Raw genomic sequence first — 13,928 nt, 5'->3', positions numbered from 1 at the left:
AAGACTGAACACAAGTTCGAAAACAATGAGACTGGTACATTTTATAATAATCAGCACATAGAAGTGTGTTCTTGTGAATCAGTACTGAAAAATAGTTCACTGTTAATTATAACTATGTACAGATCCCCACTGAGAAATTTTGAGATGTATATGAGGAATCTAGATCCCTTACTATGCTATCTTTCAGACAGCAGCAAGCAATTAATAGTCTGTGGTGACTTCTGTCATTTTCTTAAGGATTCTGAAAGGAAAAATTATATGAAAACCTCATTTGGATGCTACAATTTGATCTCAGTATTTAACTGTGTAACATGGGTGGATAAAGACAGTAGAGCCTAACTGATAATGTTTTCTTTGGTGAAGCTAAAAGCAAGAAAATAACTGTTTACCTAGTAACAAATGCTCTCTCTGCTCATGATGCACAGTTAGTTAGGATAAATAACATAGTGCCTTACAGTACAGATACTCTTCAGTGGAAATCAATTAGAATAAGTAATGACCCCCACTCCTTAGAGATACCAAAAGTGTTGTAACACGATCAACGAATATCAATGTCTTAAAGCATCCATATAACATTACGCTGACTATTTATCTAGTTTGTAAATTGGCTGGAAAGTTATTTATTGTGCTGCGAGAAGTTGGAGGAGGTCTGGCCCCCTACGATTCTTCCTCATATGTGTGACATTGCAAGGGCATTCTTATCAAGCGAAAGTGGACAAATGAGCATAAGAGAACTCCAAATATGGTACGAGCACTGCTTTTGGCCAATAACTGGTCAAAATAACATGTTTTTGCTTCATTCCTGGTCTGTGAATAAAAACCACACTCCTTTAGAGCAAACTATCCTGGCTGAAAAGTGTGTGACACTGCAATTCATACCACCTACAATGACAAATTCAGCTTCTGGGAGCTTGTTTCTTCTGTGCCCATAGAACACGTTATCGTGCTGTCTGCAGCTATGCCTTAAAGGATAGCCACTTTCCTGGTAAGTTCCACTACAGATTGCTTCGCATCCGACTGTATGCCATCACATTCCATCAATTCTCACCACCCCGTACGACCAATATGATTCCACATGCATTCTTAAACAGTGGATACCTAGCTGAATGTCCTGCATGGTTTGTAACTCCCAAGGAGTTTGCCTTCAATCTTGATAAAGCAAACCTTTGTGATCACTGTGGCACACCATTTTTCATTCTGTGTTCGTGGTGCAAGTTAATGGTTTATTTTGAACATTTCTTGTACTTTGACAGTGTCCATTTTGTGAAGTGTAATACATGCATCCCTTATTTTCTATTGCCCTCCTGATGAACGTGGTGAGTCATTAGTAGCTAACATTTTCCCTGTCAAAATTGGTAACACAACACTTTTAAATGAGATTGAACTTGCAACCTCACTCTCAAGGGGGGGTCCCTTGTCAGCAGTTTACAAAGTTGGAGTAGTCACCAGCCACCCAACAAAGGTGCTGCAATTTTAAATCAATGTGTCACACACTGAAGCAAGAAAGAAACTGGTATAGGCATGCATATTCAAGTACAGAGATATGTAAAAAGGCAGGATACGGCACTGCAATCGGCAACACCTACATAAGACAATAAGTGTCTGGTGTAGTTGTTAGATCAGTTACTGCTGCTACAATTGCAGGTTATCAAGATTTAAGTGAGTCTGAACATGGTGTTATAGTTGGCACACAAGTAATGGGGCACACTATCTCCAAGGCAGTGATAAAGTGGGTATTTTTCCATATGACCACTTCACGAGCTTACTGTGAATATCAGGAATCGGTAAAACATCAAATCTCCAACATCGCTGCAGCCGGAAAAAGAGCCTGCAAGACTGGAACTAATGATGAATGAAGAGAATCATTCAACGTAACAGACGTGCAACCCCTCCACAAATTGCTGGAGATTTCAATCCTGTGCCATCAACAAGTGCCAGCATGCGAACCATTCAACGAAACATCATCAGTATGGGTTTTCGGAGCCAAAGCCGACTCTTGTACCCTTGACAACAGCACGACACAAAGCTTCACGCCTTGCCTGGGGCAGTCAACACTGGCATTGGGCTGTAGATGACTGGAAACATATTGTTTGGTCAGACAAGTCTCGTTTCAAATTGTATCCAGCAGACTGACGTGTATAGGGTATGGAGACAATCTCATGAATCCATGGACCCTGCATGTCAGCAAAGGACTGTTCAAGCTGGTGGAGGCTCTGTAATGGTGTGGGACATGTGCAGTTGGATTGATATAGGACCCCTGATTCATCTAGATACAACTTTAACAGGTGATACATACGTAAGCATTCTGCCTGATCACCTCCATCCATTCACGTCCATTGTGCATTCCGACGGACTTGGGCAATTCCAGCAGGACAATGCAACACCCCACACTTTCAGAATTGCAACAGAGTGGCTCCAGCAACACACTTCTGTGTTTGAACACTTCCGCTTTCCACCAAACTCCCCATATATGAACATTATTGAGCATATCTGAGATGTCTTGCAAAGTGCTGTTCAGAAGATATCTGAACTCCCTCATGCTCTTATGGATTTATGAACAGCCTTGCGTGATTCATGGGGTCAGTTCTGTCCAGCACTACTTCAGATATTAGTCGAGTGCATGCCAGGTCATGTTGTGGCACTTCTGCATACTCACAGGGGCCCTACATGATATGAGGCAGGTGTACCAGTTTCTTTGGCTCTTCAGTGTGTATTGCAATTTTATTTATATCTTTATAGCCTCTACCATGTGACATTGGTGAATGTTTTTATTCCCTTGGTTTTATTATAGAATATCTTGCAGAACACCTACGTTAGTGTTAATGCATTGTGAATTGTGGTTTATTTGTCTCATAAAGTACATAATCTAAATCATTTAATTCAGATACAGTAGACACTTTAAATTGTGGTAAAGTTTAACCATGAACAAAGAACAACCTATGTTAACAAACAGCATAATAATAATAATAATAATAATAATAATAATAATACTATTTTGTAATAGATACATCCAGTAACATCTAACACATAATTAGCCTTTGCTCAAATTATCATTTCATCCTCTATGAATTCTTCTACTGAATACTAGCATTTCTCCCACAGAATCTGCTGTAGCCTCATTTTTAAAATTTCTGTCTTCGTATTAAAAATGTTTTTTTCCATTAACTTGTTGTATATTGTCATCCCATACACCGTGGAGACCATTCATATAATTTCAACTGCTGTGTGAGTAGCACAAAATTATTTTTAGTTCTTGTGTTATATGTATGGTTAAAATGATTCTCCTCAAATAAATTTTGTCAGCTGTGCAGGAAGATTATAATTTCATAAAAGTATATGGAAACATGGAGGGAACAGTTAGGATTTGTAGTTTTTGAAATAATGAGTGACAAGACTCTGTTTGGTGTGCAGTGCATATGCATCGGACAGTTTTCTTTTGCAGTTTGAGTATTCAAGATACACTACTTGAACTTCAACAGAAAATTATCCCTTATCTAATGATAGATTAAAAATTAACCACGGTAAGCAATTTTTCATGTACTCTCAAGTCAGTGGAATTTGCTCGTATTTGCATTGTAAATGCCAAACTGCTTAGTTTATTTGATAGGAAGTCAGAATGTGTATTCCAGTTTAAGTTATTGTCCACATTTAGTCCCACAAATTTGTCCATGTCACCTTCCTTTATAGGTTGATTGTTATATTGTATTTTCAGTTCCGCACATTTTGAATGTTTGGTTTTGAAATGTACCATATGGGTTCTTGCAGTGTTCAGTTTCAGCCCACTTAACTGGAACCTGTTTTCTAAGGTATCCAGTGTGCTTACAATGGAGCTCGGAATTTTTCTGCATCATCATCTTCAATTAAAACAGGAGCATTGTCTGCAAACAGAACTGATGGGAATTTATATTTGTGGATAAGTCATTTACGTAGAATAGGAACAAGATTGGCCTCAAAATGGAGCCTTAAGGCACACCTTGTGATACTGTACTCCATTTAGAATAATAATTCACTGCATATGAGGTGATGGTTACCCTTTGTTTCCTGTTGTGTATGCATGATGTTAGCTAATTTAGAACACTGTCCTTAATATGTAGTTGTCTAATTTGTAGATAAGCAAGTCATGGTTCATGGAGCTAAAATCTTTCGTGAGATCAGAGAAGATACCTGCAACTTTACTCCTCTGATCCAATGATTTGTCTATCTTTTCAATAAAGTTATTCACTGCATCCAGAAAGTTTTTTTCATGGTTGAAATCCAAATTGGTTACTTATAATAATATCATTTTTTTTCCAAAAAAATTTTCAATCTGGTTTGCAGCTACTTTCTCTAACACATGATCCTCAATGGGACAAAGTTCACGGTGCTGCATTTTAGTTTTTTTTTTTCCAAAATGGTGAGTTTTTAGAAGGGTAGTAACTTCCAAAACCCATTTATACATTTGAGACCCAGTTCAATACCCTACTAGAATGTCATATTATCCCAGTTGTAGACACTAAGCATATATTTGTGTATTCCTGTGTATTTCAGGGGTGGTGTGAAAATGCTTGTTACCAAATGAACAATTTCTCCCAACAGTATCTAAAACTTAAAACTATTCTCCATAACAACTGATTCTGAAATACGTTTCTTGTATTCTGTTATTCAAAATTAACCTACTCCCAACCCAACTCCCAATCCAACACCCCAACTACAATGCAAAGGAAAGAAAGAAAATGCTACTACCAGATTTCTTTACAAGCACTAGAAACTACCAGTCACCCTGATTTCTGCTTATAACATGCTAACAATAAGAAAAGGAATACATCGACGTAATAAAACAATACAGAGGCATAAAAATTACCTGAGAGATCATGTCTTTTAGAACTCTGAAAAGCCCTGAGTACTTCTCTGCCCTACTAACCACAAATGTTAAAGGCAAGTAAGGATCTTTGAGAGCCGATATTTCAAGTTCACTTAGCTCCTTCTCATACGGTTCCAGCACTTCATCCAAAGCATTGCAAAAGGCACGAAGATACATTCCACCAGATGAAGATTCCTTCTTCACTGAAAAAGAAGAACTCTTATGTTAAAATGGAATATAATTCCTTAACAAAAGGGATATAAGAGTCATTGTGTAATGCCAGACTTCAACCTTACAGTTGTAAGAAGTAACAGAAGTATCAAAAACATCTTCATAGATGATACCTGTAGCAATAAATTTACAGGTATCACCTCTATCAAACCATCAAGAGCAGTACAATTTGTAAACCAATACAAATGGTTGTACATCATGTGAATATGCTGCCACTTCCGTGCATATGGCACCTTATTCTAGGTGCTACTGTGTATATATCTGCTTGAATACTAATAATAGCTAACAGGCAACAAAAAGGGTAAAATATGTAATCTATTATACAAAAATGAATCACTCTGAGTGGACTGAAACAAAACATAATTTGTTTAAGTGTCAGATGCAAACACAGTGCTAAGTAAATAAATTTATCAACAGATTTAAACATAGCAAGGCGGAATATATCCACTTCCCCTAATCCCTCTCCAAACACAAATACAATTTTTTCTTCTTTTATCATCTAATCTACATACAACAGATAGCTGAAACTTCAAAATTCTTTTAAGAGTTAAAGTTTTCCTGATTCTTTAAACAACTTACAATCGATTGATTACAACAATGTATTTTTTTATGGAAATATTTTATTTGGAGAAGTATTCAGTACTCAAGACACAGTAAGATCTTGTGCGTCGAAATTGTGAGTGCGTTACAGGAATGATATGCCTTATTATAGAACCTTAGTTTTCCTCAGTAAAAAGAGCACTTTATCTTCTTTCAGATTTATATAGTGCAGGAAATATTACTATTCAAAACTGATGTTTTGCAAGCACCACAAAAATCAGGTATTACCAAACAATAGTGTGTTTTTGTATCAAGAAATGTAAATGATTCCTAAAAACTATTACTGTTAATGAAGTATTACAGACATACAATTTTGTTTCTGAATTACCTTGCTGGCATTACTAGAAAACACACAACATTTTTCTTGTCTAAATCTTTGCACACAACTGCACAACCAACCATAAAAGCTGTTTATGGAAATACTATCCAGTAGTTAAACAAAACAACTTAATTTCTGAATGGATATAAATATGGCTGTAATTCCTTGTTTCCCATTTTATTATTGAAAACATAGTTGAGCTGAACTTCAAATTTTGGAAATAATTTTTGAATAATTTCCTCTATGCATATAGCACAAATCTGGTAAGTTAGTCACAGGTGGCCAGCCAGCCAGCCAGCCAGTCAGTCAGTCAGTCAGCTGCAGTTAGCAAGTGTGAATGTGGAAAATCTGTGAAAGCTGAACACTTGTAAAACAGTGTTCGAGTTGGATATGACAGCAATATACTCGAATTACTGATTATTTATACACTTATATAATGATATAATACTGTTAATATAGACTGACAATGTCGGTGCAGTTCCTAATACAGCAGGTTTCCATATTTTCAACAGGCTTTTACTGGGTACTGAAATCACCATTTTTCACACACTCTATTAAATAAACTTAACAAAACAAAAATTTATTATTTTGGTATAATGGGGCTGTGGTTTTGCGTGGCTCTTTACAAAGTAATTGCACTTTGTATGATTACTTATGCCCATTTATTTTTGAATATGTATTTCATTGAGAAGATCTCTGTGACAGTACAGATGTCGACAGTATGCTTTGTGTATTGTCTTTGGAAACTAACTTGTTCCACTGACACACACAATAGGTGCTGTTGACAAAAGTAGTGCCTACTTTATTCTTCACACTCAAGATTGCATTCAGAAGTGGTCTGTTCTGTATCAGGTTTGTTTTTACGGCAGTGTTAGTTCTACGTTAACAGTGATTCACAGCAGTACAGATAGAGTTACTGATGAAGAGCGCAATGTTCTTCTGCCTCTTTATTGTGATAGAGAGAGGTGACAAATTTTGCTCAGGATCTACAATTTACCATTATTCAATCTTGCTCACCTTATTATTTCAGCAATCTCACCAATATCTTCTGACTGCACAGCATTTCTCAGAGTGCTGCAGTTACTGCTGGAAGTTCATAGTACAATCCAACAACCAGTTTTTGAAACAATAAATACAACTTGTCTCATAAACACCATGCATATTGACCTCTCATTTATAATCACCATACATAACACAGTTGGTTCAGTGTTTAGAACATCACAAATACACTGATACAGACTAAGTCCAAAAATGATCTGTCTTAGTTATCAGATTCCAATTGAATATCTAGATAATAAGATTTGCCTTGTTCCTGTGACGCCATAGGCAATGTCATGGCTGCTCTTCCTCCCTGTCTCACATCATACCTCCACGGTAGGACCCAATAACACAGAATAAACTGCCTAACCAGCACGTACCACGAACATGTTGAGATGTCTACATCAACCTGGTTTGCAGGTACATTGCATCCATTCATTACATAATGCCTGTGAATAAATTGAACATAGATCCAAACAACAGGTTACACTATTACCTAAATAAACTTTTTACAGTGGTCATCATTATTTGTCCATAAGGTAAATGCTTGTGCAACACATCACTCCACCAAAGTGACTTCTTACAGTACAAGAATTGTACTCTTACATAGTTCAATGACTGCAGTGGGAGAGCAACATGACAAGACTATGCGAGTTGCTCCTGCAGCAATGGCAATCACATCACAGTACTGTTGCATCTGTCTGAGGTTGTTGCATTACGCCATGTTTCATGTCGACAGTGAGCCACCACAGACAAACAAAAGAGGACATAGAGGCAAGTGGGATTGTGGAGGGGGAGGGGGGAGAAACAAAATCAGAGTAGGTCTCAGCAGTGATAAATTTAGTTAAAGAAACTACAGCAAATGAAGTCAAGGTGGTTGGAACTTCCACCACAAAAATCAAGACCATTAACATTACACTTAAAACATGTCTACAGCTACATCTACACCTATATATACATCTACATGACTACTATGGAATTCACATTTAAGGTCTTGGCTTGAGGATTCATAGACTCACTTTGAGACTATATCTCCACTATTTCAGTCAGGAAAAACAAACACCAAAATATGGTCCACAAAATATTTTCACATTTGGAAGAGAAAATAGGTGACTGGAATTTTGTGGAAAGATCTTGCCACAAAGAAGCCTTTATTTTAATAATTGACACCCCAACTCATGTACCATATCTGTGAAACTCTCCCCTATTTTGGGATGATACAATATCCTTCTTTGAACTTTCCCGATGTCCTCTGTCAATCCTATCTGGTTAGGATCCTATATCGTACACCAATACACCAGAAAAGGATAGACAAGCATAGTATATGCAGTCTCTTTAGCACAACTGAGTGATCTCCAAACAGGGTGGGGTAGACCATTTCCATTGCAGGGATATCCGGTGGCAGCTTGCTCTGCCATCTGATGATGGAGGTAGACCTTAATGTTCTCTACAGTGGTCGAGTTCTAGCGATGAAACTCTTTCTACATTTCAAAATGGTTCAAATGGCTCTGAGCACTATGGGACTTAACATCTGTGATCATCAGTCCCCTAGAACTTAGAACTACTTAAACCTAACTAACCTAAGGACATCACACACATCCACGCCCGAGGCAGGATTCGAAGCTGCGACCGTAGCGGCCACGTGGTTCCAGGCTGAAGCACATAGAACCGCACGGCCACACCGGCCAGCTTTCTACATTTCAACTGACAGATTACAGCTTGATGATGATGCAGTAGATGATGGGGATCATTGATCTACTTTGCCCTCTCCACATCAGCAGCACTGGCCTACCGGCTGGGGGGGGGGGGGGGGGGAGCTATTACAACAATCTAGTAGAGTCTGTCAACTGGAGTTGGCTTCATACATCCTGACAGCATACAGACAGTCTCACTGACTGCAGTGTCAGCTTGCTTGGTGTGAGCAGATCCTCACAGGTGACATGTATTATCAGCTGTCATACACAATGCAAAAGCAGACTTTTCAGGACATGAGGCCTAGCTTCCCAGTTGATAACCATGAACTTCCTCAAAATATTGTTCCCTGCACTGCTCTTCAGCCTGGTGCTATGGCAGTGTTTCCTGAAGGACAGTGTATGATGAAGATTAACACCAAGATACACAGGTGTTGGGTAATGTTAAAGTCGGGCACTGTACACCATTTGTATGATGGTATGACATCCATTCTGTCATTTGACAAGCCAGGACACGATTGAAAAGTATGGCTATCGAGAAGAGAGAGCATGTGCTATTAGTGAAACAGTTTTATATGAACAGCAGCAAATAAAGTGCTGCATTGAGCAAGTATTGTCAACTGAAAGGTCTGAGGTGAGGCCTGACATCATTAAATGGTTTAAAGATCACAATAATGACATGAGAAAGCACAGGTGATCTTAGTGTGGCACATAGAAGAGAAAGGTGTCCTTTCCCAGCGTAAGTTATTGCTGTTGCTGTAAATGAGCATGCATCATGTGCTCTGGGTAGTGCTAGTACTCATATGGTGCCATGAGAATTGGCCATTCCATGGTCGACAGTGCAGACAGTTTTGCAGTCTATTTTACACTGGTACCTATATGAGATCCAGACAGTGCAGAAACTGGAATCTAACTATGTGCAGCAAAGTTCTGAATCTGCTCTTTGATTCCTGGCACAGATCAAAACTGATGACATGTGGCCAGACAATATTCTATGGATGACTAGGGACAATTCACACTACAGGGTGCAGTGACCACATACAACTGCTGAATTCGGGATACTGTTAAACTGCATGTTGTGCACAAAGAGCCATTGCAATCACCGTATATGACTGTGTGGTGTGGTGTGGATTCACACACACATTTATTCTTGGTCCATTCTTCTTTGAACAGAACACACTCACAGGGCCTGTCAGATGTACAGTGACAACTGCACTTTATTGACATCTCCTTGTACATTATGCGATTCTTGGTCTGGAAGAGCACACCTGTGAGGAAACCACTGTTTTAATCCAAGATGCGGCAACACCTCATGTCACTTGCCCAGTGAAAGATTTGCTTAATGCAACCTTCCACAAATGTGTTGTCATCTCCTGAGGTTTTCCAGACTGTGGATATCTAAATAAAAACATTTTCCAGGAATATATTCAGTCTTTACCTGATCCACAGGCCAGTATATAGGAACACATTGTGCAGATTCCACCATAACTGCTGCGAGCAACTGTTGATCACATTGTTTTATGGATGCAGCATCTTGTCATTGTCTCCAGTGCTCATATTGATCAAATTGTGTATTTGGCTGTTTATAATAAAATCAACATTATGCCTTTTCACTTATTTTACCTTTTCTGCCCATGTCCCATTCCCAATCCATTCACTGTGCCAGATTTGCACCTGGTGGCAGAAATTGAAACTAATTGTTTCCAGCTTAAGTCAGTACTATATTAACACATTAGAATATCTACAAGTTTCACTGCCATACAATAATTACAGCTCACACTGGACATCAGTGAGCAGCTGCACTTTTATTTAAACCTCCCACTACTTTGCCATGCAACAACCAATTAGTGCCAGGCTTCTCTATTCTGTAAGTGAAATGCGCACATCCGAGTCTTGTTGGGGTTTGGCCTCATAACAAGGGCCAAGCATATCCAAAGATGAAGTCAACTTTCCTTCTCCCTCTTCAAACATTTTTGCTTGAGCAGCCAATGGTGTATCATCAGCACATATGAAATGCCTGGATATGTTGTAATGGGCTCATCATTAGTCTAAATATTAAAAATCATGGGAACGAGTGCAATGCCTCAAGGCAATAATACTTTTGTATGCATCATCTGCTCTTCTTATCCCAGACAAAGATCTGCTACCTTATATTCTTCAGGAGAGTGCCTAAGAGAGATGTTAGTTGGTAACCACTGATGAGCTCAAATTTTCTTCAGCAACTTTCTGTGGTTGATAGTGTCATAAGCAGCTGATACAGTGATAAAGGCAGTTCCACTTGTTTTATGTTGTTCAAAACCATCTTCATTGTGTTGAGTGAGGTTCAGTATCTGACTGCAGCACGATTGCCAAGGTTGAAAACCAGTAGTAACTCAAAATAGCAGACTGCAGATGAGTCGTGTATGAGAAAGATTTTTTTTAAAAAAAACTAAATTTTATTTTTCAAAGAAGTACATTTTCTACAAGTATATTAAAATGCTGATTATACCTCATTATAAACCAAGTTATCTACAAATAATTACCATAATTAACGATGTGAGAATATTGGCACTGGTAATTGGCTGGTAGAGAAATTTATTAAAGTATCCTGCAATGGCTGCTTCTACCTGTTAATACACAACTTACTCATTCCACAATCCTGAGAACTCTTCTTCACGGCAGTATTCACCAAATATGATGAATGAATTAATGATTTTTACACATGTAAAACCAACTGTACACATGAGGAAAAGTCATATGAAATGGATTTGCATTCCTACAACATCTTGGCTGAGCATCTAAGTACAATAAAAAGTCTTACCTGGACTTGGCACACACTTATAAAACCGTAGAAAATCCCTTAATGCCATGTAGTCAATTGCAATAATCATTACTCTGTTCAAAAGTGCTCGTTCTCCAGGATGGATGAAAGACATAAATTCCACAGCCTGCAAATAAAAATTTCAAAAAAGAAATCAGCATTTGGTAATGTCGTCCACAAAACCAGGAAAGCATTTCCTGTTCAATATTAATTTGGAAATCGTATTTATTAGTCAGTGTGCTGACACTAACATAACTGCTACTACATTACTAGAAGAAAACATTAAACACATTCAAACTGGAGCCATGCTCACTGCTCTAGTTCACATAAAATGTTCATTTACACAATAGCCTGTCACAACCTTAATGTAAATGCACCGTTAAAAAAAGTCTCAATGGTTGAATAAGTAAGACTCCATAGATTTTTAAAAATGAAATCCTAGAACATTGGTGTAATAGATGCAAAGCCTGCTCACCATAGTAAATGCAGCTTACATGCAGTCCCAAAAAAGGACTGGTCTATTTTACGTGTTAAATTTTTAAAAACATAATTAATTAAAAGACTTGCCCAGGTTATCTGCCAAAACAAAAAAATAATTTATTATTCAGTCAGTAATTCTTTGAGTTTGATAGCATTCACGTGGAGTCCTTCAGGGGTATAAACTAAGTAAAGGTATTAACAAAATAAAAGCAGCTGTTAGAAACTAAACATTCGCACTGTTTGTGAACAACTATTATAATATGGCTGCTAATCATTTATGCTTAGTCAGGCTAAATTTAACATACTATTTGTAGGAAAAGTGCCACTTTCACAGAAAAAAGGTGCAGATTCATCACATATTACACAGAAAAATAACGGATTAGAGCAAGACAGTGCAAATGACTGCTGGTAACAAATTGATTTATAGCATAGCCCAAAATCTACATTTGCTCCATCTAAAATGCAGTTTTCATTACACATAGCTACAACTGCAACTGAATTCAGGAAAGCCATGTTACACAACAGACAAATCACAACAAGTGGTACTACAAAAATGTGAAATGTGAGGAAGGAGATAGTGGGAATTAAGTATCTTTTACCTCATACTGATATACAAGGTGTTTCACATAAAACCGGTATGCCTCACGTACCAATTAAGCATCTCTAATCAAATTGCTTACAAAGTGGCAACACTGTCTCTGAAGTTAGCTACACAGCAACACACTCCATCAACGATTGTAAAGATATGTCTCAAGTGAAGCATCCTGGTAGGAAACTCCCCATGACCAGCCCTAGTCAGGACCTGTACAAGAAATGGAGGGCTGTGGAATCTGTTCAGAATGTGCAAAGGTATAGGCGACCCATATTTAGGATCCCTGGAACTGTAGACAACTTGCATGGACATTAGGAGATGTCCCTGCAAGTCAGTAAAGATGTTATCACAGCAGGAGGGTGTACCTCCAACATCATGTCATTGTGTACTAAAACAAATGAAATTAAAAGCCTATCATGAGAAGTGTGCTGCAAAAGTTAAAATTTGAGGATCTGGAAGAAAAGAGTTCACTATTGCATTTGGCAGTTAACACCACTTGCTAACAGTTATTTGGACCCCTTGTCTGGTATTGGCCTGCATGGAAGTTTAAGCCCACCAGAGCAAATGGACCTCAACAGACGACAGAGGGCAATATTGCTGCAGTGCTGCATTCATCCAGTGATTGTGCCACTACCTCACCACATGAATATACCAGTCAATAGTGTCCCTCACAGCTGGCATAAATACTGCTGCATCTCGACCTCACAGTCAGTACTTCATCCCATTGCATTCATTACTATCTCCAATGTACTACTGACTACTCATCCAAGAGTTTGCTTTGGTATTGGTTTTCCTATTTAGTCTCACTGTGGACAGTGGCTTGTACTTGACCTGTTGACAGTGTTGTGTCAAAAGTTCATTGCACTTCGTCATAGCATAGGCTGCTATTAACTTGCGCTTGTTGTGTCAGATTCCAATACCCAATATTATTAGGAAGGTACCACTCTGTTGGTCGACATCAGAGCCAACACCTTGCTGTATCAATAAACTCCTCATCATCCATTTACTACTTGCCGCAGAGTGCATCCTTAGTTGCACCAAACAGGAGCAGCTGTTGCACCAGCAGCAGATACAGATGGAATAGTGGTTCTTGGTGGACAAACTTTGTGTGGAGGAGGCCACTGTGCCCCAGGGACCGGCGCCCCCTGCACTCAACACCACATTCCATCCTCTGTTGTCCGCAGCTCGTGGTCGTGCGGTAGCGTTCTCGCTTCCCGCGCCCGGGTTCCCGGGTTCGATTCCCGGCGGGGTCAGGGATTTTCTCTGCCTCGTGATGACTGGGTGTTGTGTGATGTCCTTAGGTTAGTTAGGTTTAAGTAGTTCTAAGTTCTATGGGA

At 38.6% G+C, this 13,928-nt stretch overlaps 1 protein-coding gene across 2 annotated transcripts in view; it reads right to left on the bottom strand.

Annotated features, from left to right (window-relative positions):
• LOC126259882 (gamma-tubulin complex component 4) overlaps window positions 1-13,928 on the bottom strand; it is a 173,634-nt gene that overhangs the window by 127,868 nt on the left and 31,838 nt on the right. For both annotated transcript variants that reach the window (XM_049956952.1, XM_049956953.1), the window contains exons 2-3: window positions 11,520-11,646; window positions 4,841-5,043 (exon numbers count right to left, since the gene is read on the bottom strand). In XM_049956952.1, the coding sequence (XP_049812909.1) occupies window positions 4,841-5,043; window positions 11,520-11,646 (330 nt within the window). The remainder of the gene's footprint in view (window positions 1-4,840; window positions 5,044-11,519; window positions 11,647-13,928) is intronic.

Source organism: Schistocerca nitens, chromosome 5, assembly GCF_023898315.1.
Source record: "Schistocerca nitens isolate TAMUIC-IGC-003100 chromosome 5, iqSchNite1.1, whole genome shotgun sequence".
Lineage (NCBI taxonomy): Eukaryota > Metazoa > Arthropoda > Insecta > Orthoptera > Acrididae > Schistocerca > Schistocerca nitens.
The sequence above is the reverse complement of the archived record's forward strand: the minus strand, read 5'-3'. Positions and strand labels throughout refer to the sequence as shown.